This window comes from Alligator mississippiensis, chromosome 9 (assembly GCF_030867095.1).
Source record: "Alligator mississippiensis isolate rAllMis1 chromosome 9, rAllMis1, whole genome shotgun sequence".
In the NCBI taxonomy this organism is placed as follows: Eukaryota; Metazoa; Chordata; order Crocodylia; family Alligatoridae; genus Alligator; species Alligator mississippiensis.
Genome location: NC_081832.1, coordinates 43,705,243 through 43,725,737, shown reverse-complemented (window position 1 = coordinate 43,725,737; position 20,495 = coordinate 43,705,243). Strand labels below are relative to the sequence as shown.

The 20,495-nt window shown below is 43.8% G+C and overlaps 1 protein-coding gene across 1 annotated transcript in view; it reads right to left on the bottom strand.

Moving 5' to 3' along the window:
- NRG2 (neuregulin 2) overlaps positions 1-20,495 on the bottom strand; it is a 371,803-nt gene that overhangs the window by 46,846 nt on the left and 304,462 nt on the right. Inside the window, 1 exon segment of the mRNA XM_059733428.1 lies at positions 1,904-1,980. Coding sequence (XP_059589411.1) covers positions 1,904-1,980 — 77 coding nt within the window.

Genomic DNA, 20,495 nt, shown 5'->3' with positions numbered 1-20,495 from the left:
AGGGTGGCTTAAAGTTATGCCACTCCACGTTTATCTCTGATCTGTGTTACTCAGCTAATGTGTAGCCACTAAAGGCTACACACTAGTGAAAACACCCCACCTGCCTTCCCTCCCCTGGTGGCCTGGATAGGGCCCACTGCCCCCTCCAGTGAGCCAGATCCCTGCTCACTCTGCCCCCCACTGCTTACTTGTGGATACTTGCACTCTGTCCCAGGTAAGCAGGCAGGGAAGGGTTAAGGTGGCTGTCTGCCTGCCTGCCAGCCACTGCTACTGCTGCTGCTGTCTGGGTGGGCTCAGCCCAAATAGCAGCAGCCCAGCAGTATCAGTGGTGGGAGTTGGGCAGACAAGTTAACCCTGCCCTGCCTGCTCACCCGGGACAGACAGCACAAGCAGCTACACACAAGGGTAGGGGAGTGCCCTGTGGGTGGGGAGGGGGAGCCCCAGAGGGCAAGGGGGGGCCCTGGGGGCAGGGGTGGAACAGGAGTGAGGAAGGGAAGGGGGAAGTCCAGAATGGGAGGGGAGGAGAGGGGGAATTCTTACCTTTCAGTCCTGCAGGCCCCTGCTAGCCTGAACGTGTGACTGGTCCAAACTCGTGCTAGTGCTAACACCAATCAACATTTGAGCAGCTCACAGTGTAATGTGTAACACAGTCCTTACACTGATGTAACTAAGATCACACTTTGGCCTTGAATTTTTAATCAGTTCTTACTCAGGCAAGGCTGACAATGACACTGGTGAGGAGTGTGTCTCAATAGGTTAATCAAAAGATTTCATCATCCAATTAAACATAAACCAACACTGGATATGTATGGGACTACCTCTCCCCATGGGAAGATGTAGGAGCAATTCTGTGTTAGATACAAGACATATTGCTAAGTCACATGAGCACAAGCTTTGTATATTCTCCACTGCATTGATCCCATCCTGTGTGGGCAGGTAGGGGCTGCATTTGTAGCTGTACTTCCTACTAGTCTACATTGGGACCGACAAAAAAATGTTGCAACTGTGACAGACCCTTACATGAACATCACAGGCTGCAGAGCCGCGATCTGGTACTCAGAGAAGACTTTGGAGTGTGATAGCAAACTAGCCACAAATAATCTTACTTTCATAGTGACTAAACCTTGCCTTGGCTACTGGATGTGTAAACACAATCTACATGCATACCTGATTCCTAGATCAATACAGACAGCTCTCAGATCGCACTTACAAAGGTCAAGAAATGAGTCCTTGGTATTATGGCCAACAGTCCATCACATGATAACAATGCTGATAGACACAGGCTGTTCTCACACAACATGCTGTAGAATCTTTGTCTTAATTGGATTTTATATGAAAAAAGTAAAATATAATCTTAAATTCTATTTAATTAGAAATAAAAGAAGAACCTATTGAAAATTATTTCAAGATGGCAGGGGCTTTAATTCTCCTCTTAGTAGCACTCATCTGTAGCTCCCATTAATGCCAGCAGAGCTAGATATGCATAAAAAGAGGAGAATGGGGCCCTAAGGAAAGGAAGAACCTGTTTTAGAGATGTCATATAGTGCTAAGACGAACAGGGAAAGAGAGAAGTAGAAAGAGACATACTGGAGAAGCTGACCATTGCGAAGTGCTGACACCGGTCCCCTGTGAATTCGATTGGACACCTAACGGAAGAAAGAAAACCAGAAAGAGAGAAACAGGGTAGCAAAATGACATCCAAACAGACTGAAATGAGGCCCCTTCTGATGCCACCTCAGATCCCTTCCAAGATTCCTATGGATTTGCTTTCAGGCTAGTCCCTTACCTGTTTCCCTAAACCCTAACCCATAGATCAAAATAAACCCCTGACTAGACCCTCTATATCCAGCGCTGTGCCCAGGAGTTTTAGGTAGTGTGGTGCACTTTTTGTCTTCAAACATACTTTGCTTAGGATCTGGCATGTACAATCGCAAAGGCAGTTTCTCCAAACATCTCTGTCCGAAGAATCCATTTGGACATCTGGAGGAGGAAAAGGGGACAAATCACAGAACAAATCTGGCATCATCTGTGAGGCTACGGTTAAAAATAAAAGTGCATAGTGATGAATGGAAAACTAAAAATTAAAAGCTTCATGAATAGCACCTGCTTTAATCTGAGTTTTCTTGCAACCCGGCTTCCTTAATAGCAATATTCTATTTTTTCCCAGTCTTCAGGCAGCAAGCAATGCCTATCCTTTCATTCTGAGCCTCTCATCTTCCTCCTCACCTACCCACTGCTAAACACCTCTCCCACCTACTCCCTAACTGGAATAAAAGGGTGGGCTATGTGCTACACAGTAATCTTCTTGGAGGCTAGCTTTAATGCTGTTACATAGACTGACAGCAAGCAACACAAAATGATAGAGATGATAGCAAGAACACATGCACCGCTAATCTCCTATTCCTCCTATGATAGTTGCTTTCAGGAGGACTTTTGGAAGCTCCATCAATCTGCAAGGGGAAACTGTTGTGTATGGGCTTTGGAGAGAGCATGTTTAGTGATTTTCCATGAGAAGATTAAGGAAGGGCTAGAGAATAAAGCTGAATTGGAACAAGTGTCCCCAGTTGCTAGGGTCTCATGACTACTCCAGGCACAACTACTTTGCAAGGATGATCTGCAGGCAGAAGGCCAAATTTGACCACCAATTAAACAAGTACAACCCCCCAAAAATTCTGCTAAAGTAATAATACAGATGTGACAGGATAGACTTTGTGCTTTGTAGTGCTACAAAGTGTGCACAACACACATACCAGTTCAATGTGTGGAGACCTTGTGGGAGAACGGATTCCTGAGCCTGCCTTGTGTTTGTAGCTGGAAGGCACAGGACAGAGATAGAAACAGGAGGTACCAGGATTATGAACTTTAGCACTAATGTATATAGTGGGCTATGAGCAAGACTGCTCTGAAAGGGAGAAAAAAAATAAAAGTAAAAACTGCTTTGTCTTGTTTGACTTGATTCATCATAAATCTCTTAAAAGGTTGGAGTTTGGAGCCTTAGCTCCTGAGCGATTTAAATGTGTATCAAAAAACCTGAGTCTCCCTTTCTAATAGCCCATCTCCATTTTTATCCATCCTTCCTCCTACCCCAACTGGATAATTCCCCAGTACTTTCCTTATCCTTCCCTCACTCTCAGCTTTTACAGTCTCTCACACATACACACACACACCTGTCTCTGTGATTCCAAAGGAGCTCTCTCACCACTTACCTTTCTCTTTTTGAGGAGGCTGCCAAACCCTGCCTGGTATCACAATGGTTAAAGATAATATTTTGGATATTTAGCTTGCTGGGCTCTGCCTGGCTATACTGTTACCTTTCCCAGTGACAGCTCCCACCCACTGAAAGAGACCATCTAAGAACAAAATCCAGACCGGTTCTTTAGGCACTTCCAACTTGTGCTTCAGTCTACCTAAAAATTAGATGCCTGGCTCCAGGAGGGTGAGTTAGATGCCTACATTTCCTGTACAGTCAATGGGAAGAGTCAGACATCTCCAAAGAGAGGTCCAGAAAACGGATCATAAGTGGGAGTCCACTTAGAGTGAGCCAATGGGAAACACTAAGCACAGGGGCTTACCTGAACCTCCATCCACTCAGGATTCAGAGCACCCTGTCCTCTGCTGAGGCCAGGTGTTTATTTGAGATGGGCTTACTCTTGCTAAAACATCATTGTTCTGATGGCAGTGTTGCCACCACTAACCTTTAAAATAATAATCTTGCATTTAGAGCTGTCACCCAAGAAAACTGGGTTCTGTGCTCTTCTTAGCCTGATGTGATTCAAGCCTGTATCTCCCATTTCCCAAGCGCACGCACCGTATCCTTCACCTCTCCTGCTGCAGCTGGGCTACGGTGCAACCATGAATGCAAGAATCATGGGACTGGAACGGGGAAGTCAAGGGAGGCCTGACTCTGTATCCAATGGTCACAGCATTCTCCTGGAATGGGGAAGCCTGGATTCTGGTTCCATTTTAGGTAGTCACTGGGTAGTAAATAGAAATAGCTCTAGGAGCAAGAACTAGAGCTCAGCACCTCTGCTGCCCCTGAATAGTCTAAACATTAGGCTACAAAACCATGCTTGCTCTTGTTTGAGACTTAGGCCTGTATGTTATTTCCTAAGTCTTCTTTATGCACCAAGTTTACCATTCTATATTTAGACCCTCTATACCATGTTACTCCCTTGCATAACCTGATTTCATTGAAGTTACAATCAGGGATGTCTGACCCATTCAATGCAAACAGGAAAACTGTATTTCATGTAAGAACTGTCCAAATTGCAAACTGCTCACATTTCAGTTGATTGTGTTGACTGTATGAAATATTTTAAAATGGACGAAGTCCCTTCTAGCCTTATTTTTCTATGAAACTGTAACAAATACACAAATCAGATTTCTCCATTGTGCACAGTAGTACTAAATACCAGTCAGTAGATAAATTGTAGGGAGTGGAGAGGACCTGTTTTTTTTAACTTTATGCAGTGTTTAGTATGATCAAAGCTTTCTAGTTAAAAGGATGTTGGCAGATTAACTATGCTCACAGGGTACAATAGAATTTGGGTTTTTTGCCAAACTTACATTTAGTGGGTGAGTTAAGGATATACAAGTAATTAATTGTCAATAAAAAGGGCTATTTTTCAGCTTCTTATCTACTTATTTAAAGGAACACTGCCATATAGTTTAGCTTCTACAGTCTGTTTTGTAAAGAATGGATGGGCTAAAAATTCTGGGTACAAGTGTCCTCCTAACTTTAAAAACCAAGAGGTTTTTATTGTTTTTTTCTACCTGATTTTAACAATTCTCTCACTTGCAGGAAATACAAAAACAACACAGCATATGTTAAGTATGAGAGGATTCAGCAAGTGCAAGTAATTCTTGAAAGAGCTCAGATCATGTGCCCTACCAGTATGATATGATTGGAGCTGGGGAGGCTGTGTAGGACAGGGCTGCAAGGTACTATATCAACCCTGCAGAGCTTAGAGAGCCAGTCAGAGGCAGAAATCTTTGAACTGGAGGACTTCCCTGAGGTGGGAGGCTCTGGCAGTGTAAATCCATAAGATTAGCCTTAGGAGCAGACAGGGCAAGGAAACGCCACCGGCCCCAGTGCTACAGCAAATTCGTTGGGTTTGGTGGCGCACACAGTTGATTCTGTAGCTTGGGCAAGGAAGAAAGAGAACTCTTCCCCCATACACAGAGAGAAGGATCTGCAGAAATCTCCCTTAGAGGATTTTCTCTTTCCACCCTCACCTCAGATATCCCTGGAGGGTGTTTTATTTGGGTACTGGACATGGCATTGTCTGATTCAGAATGAGTTTCTCTTTTTTAAAGGTAAGGGAGAAACAAATGTAAACGAAGAGCCATAAATAGGGAGACGTTTAAATGCTGTCCCTTATCATGTTGTTGACCAGTGTGAACACATTTTGGCTGCTTGGTTCTTCTCTGGAGGCTCACTGTAGCTTGATTAGATCCAGCTACCTAGGAATCCCCAACATGTAGTTGGCTTAGGGTTGATACAAGCTAGCACAGGGATTTAGCCCAGGGTGTGTAGTGTGTGCAAAAGTGCTAATGTGCTCTTGTCTTCTTGAGCCCAAAATGGCCTCTTGGGGACTCCTCCTCCTAAGTTCTTTTACCTTACATTTGTATCCAATCAAACCTTGAAATCCCAGGGATCAAGTGAATGCAAGAAGGGCTTAAAAACAAATTTTGTCCAACTCCTTTCTGAATACCCTAAGTTAAATCTACAGATTCAACTATGAATAAGCTACAGGCACTGCTTTCAGGCCCAGGTTTCAAAGGAATCCTTTTGGATTGGAAGTGGTCTATCTTCAGAGATGCCAAACACCTCCAACTACTATTGACTTCAATGGGAACTGGAGATGGTCAGCACTTCTGAAAATCAAGCCATATACTTTGGTGTCAGAATCCGGTTTAAAGGGCCTACCTTGGTAACCTATGTTGATCTTCACAGTCTATCACATAAGTTTCCAGGTGACTCAACTATGCATTTAATATTACATCTGCAGCTCTGAGGAGCCTCTGAGGTCAGGATTCGTGGGTTCTGTCTTATTGGTGAGCCTGGAAAATCCACTTACAATCTCTGTGATTTAATTTCTCTTTTCATAAATGAGAATTCTAATATAAACCTTGCTGCAATTTAAATTGTGCATGTAAAATGCTTGGTCAATGTTATAATAAAGGCTATATAGAAGTGCAAGAGATTAATAGATTTTTAGAGCTAAATGGGCCACTCATTTATTTAACATAACACTGGCAACAGCATGTCACCCAGTGACCTTAATGTCACATTCAGTAATTTGTGTTTGCCAGTCCAGTCCAGATCCAAACTCTTCAGTAGAATGGAGAATATTCACCACTTCTGTGGATCATTTGTGCCAATAGTTGGTCATCGTGGTTAAAAATTGGGGCCTGACTTCTATTTTGAATTTGCCTGGCTTAAACTTCTAGATATTGCTCCATGTCAGACTTTAATTTCTTCCTGATGTCAGACTTTAATTTCTTCTTCATCCTGATGGTCTCTCCTTATGAAGGTAGTTATACACCATAATCAAGTCACTTCTCTATTTAGTAAGCCAAACATATCAAGCCCTTTAAAAATTATTTTTACTTGTTTTGACTATTATGAATGCTACTTTACTACTGCTAGTAATATACAGTTTCTTTATTTACTTAACTATAAGATGACCCTGATTATAAGAGGACCATCCGATAATTACATTCTATATACTGAAATGTATAAATTTGTTATAATTTTCCAGGTATAAAATCTAATTATTGAAGGTTTACTTTGAAAATTACCCCCCTCCCACTTCTACAACAAGGAAAATAAATCAGGTATCCCGCTTGCCCTCTGCCTTTCCCCAACCCCCCCTACAGCCTTACTGTCCTTACTGTCAGACCCTGCTCTCCTTAACCACATGGAAGCGAGGAGCAAATTTCAAAACACTGACCTTGAAATAAACATAGCTGTAGCAATTTTCATATAGTACCCATAGACTTAGTTCATCCAGAACTGTTGCAGTTTACTTTTTTGTTTGAAACTCCTGCAACTTTTAATACAGGTGCTCCATAAACACACTTTTTGAGCAGACTGTGGCATCTACTTATATGTAGTACAAACTATGCATGATATTAGTCCAAAGCCAAAAGGCTCATGATCTACCATATAGTTCATTGTGCTGTGCCCCAGCAGTTAACAGCAATTTCAAGGCATGGTGACCCCACAGCTCAGCACTGCTAAGTATGTGTGTATACTTCAGATACACCTATAAAGGATCCATGTGCTAATCAGGACTGGATCTGGGTGCTCTTGTCATGAGTCCTATGATCCTCCAAAAATGTATATGCAGATGAGGTATAGAGCAGACTGGTTTGGCTTCACTTCATAGAGCAGGGGCAGGCAATTATTTCAGGTGGAGGGCTGCTTAACAAGTTTTGATGATGAGCTGTCAAGGACCACAAGGATAGCTCTGCCCAATGACGGGTGCCCCGCCCTCCGGTCTGCATCTTGGGACTGGAAGTCCCACCCCCTAATCCCTGACCTTTGCCACCAGAACTCCCTTCCTTTGCTCCCAGAAGTAAAACTGCTTTTGGGAAGGGGTTTTGCCATCTTGAAACCATAATAAAAAACAAATTATATTCTAAAAATCGAACATTGAAAATAACATATTTAAATTTTATTTTAAAAAATATTTTTGTCCTAATTTATGTGTGTGTGTTGTACATAGATGTGATTGCAAAATAGCGTGAAATGAGGTCTTACTCTTGTATATTGTACAAGAGTAAGCCCCCCCACGCATTTCCTCCTGAGCTGGTAAGCACCCACCCCCACTCTGCAAAAGCCCAGAGTCCATACACCCTGAGATGCCTCCTCGCCACCACCAACAGCGCGCAGCCCCAGCATGCCCCAAACCCACTCTGGACTCACTCCCACCAGACTGGATCATCCAGAACCTGCATACAGCCCTGACCCAGCACCCGCCGCACCACTCCCCTGTAGTGCATCCTGCCATACCCTGGGCACACAGTGGGGCTGGGGCAGCTCTGCAGTGAGACTGCCTTTCTAGGTAGACCGGGAGGTGGCAGCTCCCTGTTTTTTCCAGTCTCTGTTGCAGCTATCTGGAGCCTGCACTGGGCTGCCCTGTAGCTGCTCTGAGCTGCCACCATAGCCCCGCTGGGCAGCCCGGAGGTAGCAGTGACAGCAGCAAAAACACAAGGCAGCCCAGCACGGGCTCAAGGCAAGTATAGCAGGGAACTGCTGGCAGCAGGAAGGAGAGGGGCCACTTTTACCCAATGCTGATGGCCCAACGCTGAGCAACAGCTTTTGTGCCACACTGCCGGTGAGAGCCTGGGCAGGTGATCCCAAAGCAGGCACAGGGCATGTGGGGTTGGGGCTGAGCAGCGTGTGTCCCTGCCGCTACCACAGGGCTGGGGCTGTCAGTGACGGCAGCCAGAAGGAGCCACCTGCCACCTGGGCTGTCTAGAAAGGCAGTCCTGCGACAGAGCTGCCCCACCCCGCTGTGTGCCCATGAGGTGACAGGACACGCCATGGCTGGATTCTGCCTGGGCCAGGGGACCAGATTTTGTCCACCCCTGTCATAGAGGGTGGGGCCACACTAATCATATGTGACAGGCTGAGAGAGGGGGCAACACAAGGATTCTGGGTGAACTGTTTGGGGGAGCCCCTTGATTTGATGATGTTTTCCAGACATTTAAGGCTGGTGAAGAAACAAGAATCACTGGAAATGGGAAAGAAAAATGAAGCTCAGCCATGGGAGTAAGTTGAAATTTATGCAGTGTTGTGGTTCACCATGACTTGAAAAAGTTAGTGCTGAGGGGGACTGCACCATTATCTTACTTATAGGGGCTTTACTAAACTAGCTTTGTGGTAGATTCCCATCAATATGATTGCCTATTGTGGGCCATTTGTTTTATAGTCATGCTCAGTGTTGACTGCATTAATCTAATTCATGGCTGGTTTCCATCACTGAGCACATGCTGCTTTTGGCAGCAGTTTAGTGATAGACAATGCATTTAATGAGGTTCCCTTGTATGCAAATGTAAGATAAGGAAAAAAACCTCATCTTTTATCCAAGTAAATACAGTGATACTCCTATAAGCTGGCTGGAAAATCCTCGGAACCTCTCAACCAGTAAGGGCAACTGTGGGTATATGCATGTGTCACTGTTTCAGGTTCCCAAAGGAATCAATACCTATAATATTTTCTTATGTACAACATGCACTTCTTCCCAAAAAGCAACTGCTGGAAATGGCAGTGTGCATTTATGCAAGATATACGATAAAAACAGTTTCTGCCCATTACAGGCAAAAGTAAAAGGCAAAATAAAGAAAAAAGATCTTTCCTTGTAGTTACTTATTACAAGGAAAGATCTTTTTTCTTTATTTTGCCTTTCAAAAACAAGGTTCTGGAACATGTGGTATATGAGAAAATAAAGTATAGCCACCAGCTCTTCGTCAGGAATTAACAGTCCTGTACCTCTGAACAAGAGAGTGACAGTAGAAGAAGAGATCCTGCTCTTTGAGGCACTGGACTCTGTGGCAGCAGAGGTGGATTAAGGTGTACTGGGGCCCTGGGAAAACACAAAATTGGAGGCCCCCTGCTCCCTTGGGAGCTGGGCTGCAGGTTGGAGGGTGGGGCCCCTTCCCCTCCTGGTGCTGGTGGAGGAGGCTGGATGGACCCTGCCGGGCTGGGGGTGGGGGATGCACATGCCCGCCTCTTCTCCCAGCTACCTGCCTCCCCCACACCGCTGTAGCCAAACATACACACACACAGGCATACACACAGGCATGCACACAGGCGGGTATGCACTCTACTTTCACTCACTCTTTGCACATGGACACAGTCACAAAAATACTCTCCCTGCCATGAACACACACACACACACACACACACACACACACACACACACATGCAAGCACATGCATGCACACAGATGCACACTTACAGACACAGATGTGCACACACAGATGCATATGGATGCACAGATGTGCACACAGATGCACAGAGGCAAACACACACACAAATATGTGTGCACACACGTACACAGTTATGCACATACATGGACAGATGCACACACAGGGATGTACACACACAGATGTACATGCAGAGATACACACATACACTCACACATGCATGCATAGATACACGCACACACACACACAGATGCACATATGCACTCACACAGACACGTGCATGCACACAGACGCAGGCATGCATATATATGCATACATACACAGATGCACACACACCTGCAGATGCATGCATGCACACATGCAGACGTGAGCACACACAGGTGCACACACAGACAGAGGTGCACACACAGACAGAGATACACACACACACACCCCCAGCCACACACATTTCCCTCACAGGACCTCCCCCTTCCCTCACTCTCAATCGCTCTGAGGCAGACCTGTCCCCTTCCCCGCTTCTCCCCCTTACAGGCTACCAGTGGCTCAGTCTCACTTCTACCCAGGCCCTGTTGCACTGACCAGCATGGAGCTGCTTCCTGGCTGTGTCCGTGCAGCTGCACACGTGCACTGGGCTGGGCCAGCTCAGGTCAGGAGTGCTGCACTGCGCCTCTGTGGGAGGGTGGCAGCACAGGGAGGGGTGGCTATGGGGGGCTAAGGTGAATTTGGGGGGGGCTGTGGCCCCTCCCCAGCACCACCACCTACCTGCAGAGGCACAGCACCGTGTGGCACTCCTAGCCTGGGCCGCCTACCCCAAGCATGGTGCTACGTGGCATTCCCAGATGGCCCAGCCCCAGCCTGCCCCGCCCAGCCCCATTGGGGGAGGGGCCCCACTCCTGGCTGCAGGGAAGCAAATGTGAAAGCCTTGGTTTTAAACTTGGTGTCATTTTTGTCTCTGTGCTGGGAGATAAAAACCTGCCAAGTTTAAAACCAAGACTTTCGCTTCCTTGCTGATGAGGATCCAGGGGACCCAAATTGGTAGAGGCCCCTGGGCTTGTGCCCAGTTGGCCCATGCATTAATCCACCTATATGTGGCAGAATCAATTCCATAGTGCAATGCACCCATCTAATTAGAACACTATGAGAATATGGATGGTGAAATAAAATACTTGTCTCATCTGTCAATGAGTGGGAATATCAAGGCTTAGTCAACCTGGGTCTGAATGAAGGATGTACAGCATTGTTTCCTATCTGGGAATTGCACGAACATACACTGATAACCACTAGAGGGAGATTGCAGAGATGGAAATACCATATCATATCTGTGGAAAAGTAGAACCTGGCTGATCTTTTGGTTCCCGCTACCAAATCTCCTCATTTCACTCACATTGCAACTCCAACCCTGTCCCTGACAAGTATAGTAAAACGTAGATCACTCATATCCAGTCCATTTGCAGCAGGTTGCTTAAATAAAGACAAACCATTCAGGTGTTTGCTGCATCTTTTACTTGAAAGGGCCCTACTTTTGTCATCAGCTGGAGCACCACAGGGACCCTGCATGTTTACCCCAGTTGCTTCACCCCACCCCTCCTCTTTGCCAGGGGATTAGGAACTTAACTCTATGAAGTTCCTGGGTTGTACTGTATTTCAGAAAGGGAGGTAGCCCCTAGCCCTCCATTCTGTTTCACCTCATGGCTCTTCCTTCATTCAGACCCAGCACTCACCTTGCTACTGTTGTTCAGATTGTATGGTGACCCTCTCAAAGAAAAAATTCCAAAGCACCTCTGTGATTTAGGAGTTTAAATCCCATTTTCAAAAGTGACCTCATATGTTTGAGTCCAATGACTTTCAATAAGAGTTGGCTTCCAAGTGCCTAAGTCATTTCTGAAACTGGGAGTTAGACTCCTAAATCAAGAGGTGTCTTTGAATATGTTACCCTTAATCTCTAAAGTATGCAGGATCTCAGAACTTCACCCTTGGAATACAACACAAGAGAAAGCTTCATAAATGTCACTGACAATCAACAGGTGCAACTCAGCCAGGGCCTAGGAACTGGTCACTACAGCAGATGTACCCCACAGATGTGATATGATAAACTCTGGTGCAATTCACACTGGAGACAACTGTTCCCAGGCACAGCATTTGCACATGCACCTAGGACTGCAGCACTTTGAACCAAGGTAGAGTAACCCCAGGCTGGCAGGAGGCCTGGGGGAGAGGGGTGGAGAGTAAACCCTGGGCTCTGGATGGTGGCAATGGGAGGTGGAGGGCTAGCTGGGGCATGAGGGTGCTAAAGTGGAGGGTAAAGCAGCAGGCAGCCCCCACACTTTAGCACCCTTGTGTCCCATCCAGCCCCTGTCACCATTTACATGTGCATTTTGGTGGAGTAAATTACTCCTCCATAGGATAGTACTATCCCTGACAATACTATCCTATGGCAGAGTTAATTAATTTACTGTGCCTTAATACTGGCACATGTGTAGACTGTGATGCTTTACTGTGGAGCTAATTAGTCCACGTTGCAGTAAAATGCATGTGTAAATATACCCAGTGATGATGGAAAGAAGCTAAGGCCAATAACTTTATTGTACTGGAGGCACCTTGCCAATCTGAATGATGAAAAGCCAGGGTAGATGACTGAGTTACCTGGACATCTCTGGGGAAACAGGAGCTTGGATAAAAAGATCAAATGTTTCACTGAGATTTGAATAAAATACCCACACTTCCAGATATTTATCCAACCCAACCTTTTTTAAGTTCGCCCCTCCTGTAGATACATATAGATTCATATGTACCCTCATCAAGAACTTACAAATAATTGCAGTAATCAGAGGTAGCTGAATAGCTAAACATGCATTCAGCCTGTTTTTATATTTGTTGCTATATTGTTCTGGGATCCAAGAAGTGATTGAAAATTGATATTGTAAGAGCTCCTAGAGGCCCCAAAAAAGTTGTGTTTCCCCCATACACAGCTACAAGACATGATAGTTCCTGCTCCAAAAAAACTTAAGTCTGTAAATCATATCTTCACATCACGGGCCAAAAGTAGAATTTGATTGTTACTGCATTTGCATCCAACTTCGATAAAGGAGGAGACAGCACAGGGAGGAAAAAAATTGAAGGAAAAAACTGCTAAGAAAAGAAGCAGCAAAACAAGCATGTTATATCAAAGAAAAAATAGCAAAGACATTTTGGTTCAGTAGCAGCTACTGTGTACAGGCAGTCCTCAGACTTACGACACAATTGGTTCCTGAAAACCACGTCTTAAGTTGAAACGTTGTAACTCGGAACCAATTTTCTCATAAGAAACAATGTTATAAATGGGGGATTGGTTCCTGAACCAAGGCCTGATACCCTATTTTCACCAAAAATCCCCCAGAATTTTGTAGTTGATCAATTATGGATGAGTAATATAGCTACATCAATGTATTTATATTGTAAATAGCAATCATATAGATTTAGAAGGACTTCTTTGAGGTGACTTTGCTTGACTTTTTGAAGGGCTCCTGGTTGGACTTTTGGAAGTGTTCTTGGCTGGAGTCTTCTCAAAAGCCTTGGCTGCAAGTTTTTCTGGAGTCTTGTCTGCTTTCTTAAAGAAAGTGCCCAAGGAAGTTTGGACAGATTTTCTCCAGGGAGATGAGCAATGCAGCGAACTTGTTCGCTGGCATAGTGTCACATCAGATCAAGCGTTGTAAAGTGACGTCATAAAATTGAAACAGGGTGTCAATTTATAAACATTGTAAGTGCGAAACATTGTAACTCGAAATGTTGTAAATCGAGGACTGCCTGTATATCTCCCAGTCTCTCTGATGTCAATCTAGCAATTTCTAGATCTCTCTGCACCACATCATGTAACACAGATTCTGCATTGTCTAGTAAATATGGGCTTTAAAAAAACCCTCTTGTTGAATTATCACTGAAAAAATATGTAGGTTTTGAGTGACAGGAAAAAAATCCTGTGAACACAAGTAAGTTCTGTGAATTTCAAAGCTAGCATGCAAGATTACAAGACATCTAACCTCTCAAGATCATTCATCTTCCAGGGGTCAAATAAACGAGACTCTTCTGGGTGTGTATCTACTGCGAAACAGCCAGGCAGGTTCCATTTTCATTAGCTTAATGATCTTAGGAGCAAAACTTCTGCACTGTTAAGTTTACAGGGATGAATGATCTATTTTTCACGATTATCCCTCAATAGGGCCCATCTGGGAATGATACTACAGCATAGTGATGACCCGCTGCTCCAATATGGGAAGCAGCAAACTCTCTTGTACAGGTGAGTCAGCTCATGATACAGGGGTTTGCAAGCCTTGATAGGGTTCCTGTGATCCAGGCATCTTTTGAGACAAAGCATGTCTGATGCATATAAACTGAGTGTCAAGTTAGCAATGCACTGCTGTGTGCACAGGATTGAATTTTACTTCTAAAAAACAACTCACCCCATTCATAAGCTGACTTTGAGTGGCCTTTGCTAGTGTCTCCCTCTCCTGAGTGGGTATACCACTAACCTCCTTCCTGCAAGGCCCAATAGAAGGATAAGCTGTTCCTGCCACTAAGATCTCATGATTTTACCTGGTGCTATTGGCCTACCCAGTGCAAAGCATGCCTTGAGTGTAGGTTGCAGTTTTAATAAATAAACTTATGCTAGAAAAACTGTATAGCTACACCAAGCTATAAAAGCACAACCCCATTTTGTGCCTTTCTACCTTATCAGCTTTATGTGCCAGTGTGGCAGGGGATTGAAGTCCTTCATCTACCTCCTCCCTTCATCCTTTGCCATTATCTGCACTCCCAATATATTTAAGTATCACTTATGCCTCTTTCAAATGATACCAGAAGAGCTGACAAGGAATTTTGCAGCCAATTTTTTTTTCTTTTTCTTGGAAAAAGCCGATTCCTTGAAACCAAAACTTTCTCATAGGAACCAGCCAGCTTAGACAAATCTCCTGTATCAAAAACAACAAAACAACAAAAACAAAAAAAATACCCAAAGAAAATTTTCAAAATTGTCAAAATGGGAAACTTTTGACATCTTCTTAAAAAAAGCATGCACTGCTTCAAAACTACCTTTTCTACTGAAACATACGTTTGTAAAAAAAAAATTGAAAAAAAAATTAAAAGGTTGCAATCAATACAAACTATTTCCAGCTCATCAAAACAAGACTATTTGACTTGGTTCAAGCTGAGTTTTGGGGATAGTGCTCAGTTTTCAGGAATGTTGAGTTTTTGACTTTTTGCTCAATTTGGGAAAGAAAAATATATATAAATGTTGTTGGACAAGAAAACCATTTTCTACCTAGCTCTAGGTATCAGCTTGTACCACACATTCCTGTTTCTCCCTCCACTGTACTCTTAATTAAAGAAACAATACCCAGTTAGGTGACTCCTTAGAATACAATCTATTACATAGAACAGCATGAAAGTGAAGGTGGTTTATACCAGGACATGAAAAAGCTGAAGCAAGAGGGCACAATGCACTGAAATAAGTGAATGAAAAAATGTTTCAGGCATGCTCCTTATTTGTGCAGAGGGCTGAAAAAGAGAATATTGTTCTGTCATTTTCCCCCCACCAGTCCCAGAAAGTCATGCACTGGAGCACACCAACAGACTGTGCTCTACAAACATGTGATAAGAGAGGAGAAAGCAGCAAGAGCAAGTGCAAAGGCCTTATCCAGAGCAGCTATTAAAAGAGATGCTGTCATAGGCACATACAGACTGCAGATGGCCCTGGGAAGACAACAGCACATCTTCCACTGATCCCAACTGCAACAGGAAAGATTTCCATATCTTGCTCTAATTTTAAAAGGGTTTTTAAAAATCTCCTAGGTACCTAAAATCAGGTCCCATGTGAATATGGTGGTCTGGCTGGGGAGCTGAAAGAATCCCCTGGAGCTTCAGGCATTAAGGCACATCAACAAGAGAACAAGAAAAAGTAATTGACTCAAATATGATTACACAGATAATGACATGGACCATTTTAGTCTCTCTATCTAGGACAGTGGAAATGCTAAACATACTAGGACTGGATAGCTAAAGAGATTAATAATGGAAGACAGATATTTTCACCTCTAGCTCACCAGTTTGTATTTAGCACAGATGACATCTGTAAACTGTTACTATCCAATGGCCATTTGGTGACCTATGTGAAGTGAGTTTATGGATGTCTGTTTCCTAGTGGACATATATCCACAAAGCAAAAACAGCACAGCTAGCACTAGTGACAGTCTGGTCAACTGAGAGGCCAGGGAGTGAATAGGCAGAGACCAAATCTAAAACTAGCTGGTTTGAATTATTCAAAAATTATCCTTCTGTTTGTGAACTGTTCACAAACAAATCTGGCATTCTGCAAATGTATTTGTTTTTCATTAAGTACTGGCCAATAATCACCTTCTAAACCATTTTCAAACCGTTCTCTATCTTTAGTACCCTGAATTGCAAATAATGAACTGCAAAGTTTTGCTCCATAATACCCTCACTCATTTTGAATGAGCAATTAGCTGTTTTTCAAATATTTGTACAGACACAAAACCCGTGTACACTGCTATGAACATAGGATACCAACACTGGATGTGCAGCATTCAACCAATTCTACTAAGTTCTTGCTTTTAGGCCCCCAATACACGTTACATTTAAGATGTGATTAACAAGGTAATTGTGCCTTAAATAATAACCAGCCACATGTGCAACTCAATTTAAGTCATGATAATGCAGTAAGCAAGCCACAAAGTTATTCCACTTATAATGTGGAATATGTAATTCGCAATAACTTTGTGGCTTGTATTGTGCCTTAAATTGAACATGTAGCTGGGACCTGTCAAAATCCTGTGTGGGACATGGGGTTTTGACAGGTCCCAGTCTACAGGGAGCCTGGCACTGGGCTGCTATAAGCTGGGAGCTCTATCAGCTCTATGTACCACCCAGCACATATGGTTTTAGAGTCCCCCATACAAAGGGAACCCAGCATTGGACTACTGCAGCCTGATGCAAGGCTCTAAGTGTACAGGGAACTGTATAAGTCCTGTGTGGTGCCTAGCTGAGAAGCACACATGGTTTTGACAGGTCCTGGTACAGAGGGAACCCAGCACTGGGTTGCAGCAGTCTGATGCTGGGCTCTCTGTGGACTTAGCTGATTGTTGCCTAGGGTTGGGTCTGGCTTGGCTGCTGGCCTCAACTGACAATCAGCTGGTTGATTTTACTTGCATCAGCAAATAAAGTGCAATTTGGATCTAATCCTCCATTCCAAAATCATCTGTTCTGCCATGCACATGTGGCATGGGATGGCATGTGATTGTTGGGATCAAAGATTAGATCCAATCACATCTTAAGCTGAATGTCTGTCAAGGGCTTTAGAGTTACATTCACAGTCCAGTTGATAACTGCAATGGCAGAATAACTCAACTGGGATACTAATAACACTGTGGCTGCAGCAACTGCTATTATTAGGAGTTCTGGGCAGGTTTGTCTACTGTTACATGCTACCATAATGCTGCTTGTCTGGAATCTCAAAACTTAGCTTACAGCAAATAGAACTTTAGTTTGGGATGCTTAGAAATAATATTACCTTTTAATATGCCAGTGTCATATCAGTTAACTACTTGGTATACGGGATAGTAAAATACTGAATATTATACATTTTAGTCAGTATTGCTTTTCCAAGGTTTCCATTTTTTTTCTTCTCTAGTATTTGACTGTAGCTAAGTTTGACCTAAAATTTCCAAGGTGGTCATATGCACCAATATTTATATATACAAATAAGTGACCTGTTTTTAGTGACACTACAGCAGCTATGTGGAAGAACACTATTGTGTTTGTGCAAGAGCATTGCATAATGTTAATGGTACAATTTTTGTATCCACATTTCAATAGCTAGCTTGGGAGCGTCCAGAGGAGTGTGCATGTGTGGTTTATGGCACCTCAGAGCAGTCTGAGGTGCTGCAAACTGCATATGTGCACCTGTTTGCCACACTTCTAATTAGCAGCATGGTGGGGTTTTTTGACACCATGGGATTATATGGCCAAAAATATCTCAGATTTTGTGAAACAAGTCTTCCTGGGTAAGCTTTCACCAGCAAGGATTACCTCATGCCCAAGGAAAGAAAGGGAAGTACTGAAGGTGTCAGCAGGGCTGAAATACCCCTTGCTCCATATACTCCACATGTGTTTGACTCTGAGCCAAATTCTATCTTTCAGATGCAGTCCCATTTGACCTCAGTGGCAGTAGTGCTATAACTCTAATTCTCAGATTTGTGAAGGCAGAATCTGGCAGGAACTGCAGGATGTAATTCCACTGCCTGAGAGCCCATCCTTTTCCTTTCTATCCCATTCCACCACATGAGATCATATGGGATGATCAAATCAACCCTGTCCATATTTGAAAAGATGGAGTCATTGAGCTGTTTCTGAGAAAAGGGACTCTGACTCTGCAATATGCTTACCCTGTGGCTTTGATACACTCCCTTCGAGGCACACTACCAGCCCTATCTTTCCACACAAATTTTGCTTGGTAAAGTGGAAGAGGATGGCTAAGTCTCTGGGATGGCCTGTAAATGCACACAGGTTTAGGAGTGGATTTTGTAGCCAGTACTGTGTCATTTCAGATTACATATTCTGCATGTGCACTTACAGGTGCTGAAAAGAGCACATAATAAATCAAACATAAATAAGATATAAATACAATACTAGTTGAGCCCAATGCTCTGTGGCACGAATTGTTGGAGAAACAGCAGCAGAATGTAGAACAGAATACCAGGAAGGAAACAAATCAGTGACTGCAGAAAAAGAAAGCATTTGAGGTACCTCAGGCTGGAGAGGCCCCATGTCATTTTCCTGAAAGGGTGCAGTTTATCAGTTTATGGTGCCAACCACATTATTAAGTTGATTGATAAGCACCACATGGATCCTAACACTCTAAAGAAGATGAGCTGTCTATTGCGGATGCTATGGGAGCCATCTGTGTTGCTGGGGAGACCTTGGCTGCAAGATATCAGCCTAAAACAGCAAAAATGGCAGACTGGGGAATCTGTGAAATTTTGCCAGTCCTGCGGAATGTTTTCCCCTTTGTTCTGAGGAAATTTGAGGAAAATACAGACAGAAGACCTATGAAATCAGTAAGCAAATGAATCTTTCTTTCAGCCACTTTCAATTAATAAAAAAAGAACAAAAATCCCCTTTTGTTTCAGAGGTGTAACTATACAGTTGGGCACCTGGGGCAGCTGACACACAGGGGCAGCAACGATTTCTTGTTAGCATTGGTGCAATTGTGCAGCTGCAGTTGTTTTTTTCTGTGCCCCTCCCAAGTCAGCATCTGTGGCAGCTACTCTCATCACCCTCACCTAGTTCTGCTACTGTTCCCTTCCTTCTGGAGAGCCTGTCTTTTCAGCACAGATTTTACATACCATTCAGGTCTCTCTGCCTTAAGTCTATGCTGAGGGCCAAACCAGGAGAGAATGTTTCTTTATTGGACTCAATCAATAGTCTGATTCTTGTGGAAATGACCTTCAATAGTTTTGGTTTTCGGGCTACAAGCCCCTTAACGGCTTCTGCTCCCATGCAATTTAGAGGTCCTAGGCAAGCTCCTGGCCCATTCTATAGCTCACTTGTACCATACAGATGACACTGAATGGCTATAAAGCTTTCTTAACTGTGGTGCTAAGGACTTCCTCAGTGGATGGAAGCCTGGCCTTGTTTCTCCCATGCATCCTTTAAAAAAAAAATATCACTGGGCACATACCAGCTTATGGTTAGGAAACAGAACATAAAGTACTGACCCCTACACAACTTGCTGGTAATTCCCAGTTGATGTAAAGGCCTATGATAATATATGACAAAGCTGCTCCATCTCACCCTCTGGACTACCACTGAGCCAGGGAATTTGTGGGTGTAGCTAGTGGTAGGCATGGCCTGCCACAGAATCCAGGGCTCTGGGGCCCCACTGAACATAGCCACTGGCAGCAAATGGGTAAGCAAAGGCTGTGCAATACGGCAGTTGGTCACCCTGTGGCTACCTGACCCCCTGACAATTGTGTGCTTTTGCCTCGGCAGGCACCCACATGCAAATGATGAATTTCAATATCCTCCACGTAGTAGTAGGGTTGGAGGGTTGTTGTAGCTGTGATTGTCCAAGTTGCTACAACAACCCTCCAACGCTACTACAACATGGAGGATAACAAAATCCACCATTTACAATGAAAAATTCACAACATGAATGCTTTGAAAGCATTTTAATAGGTTGTAAACTGGAAGGGGCAATGCTGTATGCTTGTGCTGACTGGAGTGATTTTGGGGGCCAAGCCAGTCTTAAAATAGTGCTGCGTGGTCAGGGTCTGGTTCCTACCCTACATGCCAGCCATAGCTGCCTCCCCTCTCTGGATTTTTCTCTTGACCTGTTATCGTCTTGCCCTCTTTTCCCTGCCCACCCCTAGAACTGGCTTTCTAAACTCTAACTTGCATCTGATCATAAGCTGTTTTGCTATTCAGCATACAAGCATTTTCTGTGAGAAGCTGATACACATGCTGGCACGTTCATATTCTGTATTGTAGTAAATCTGAAATCAGTTTCT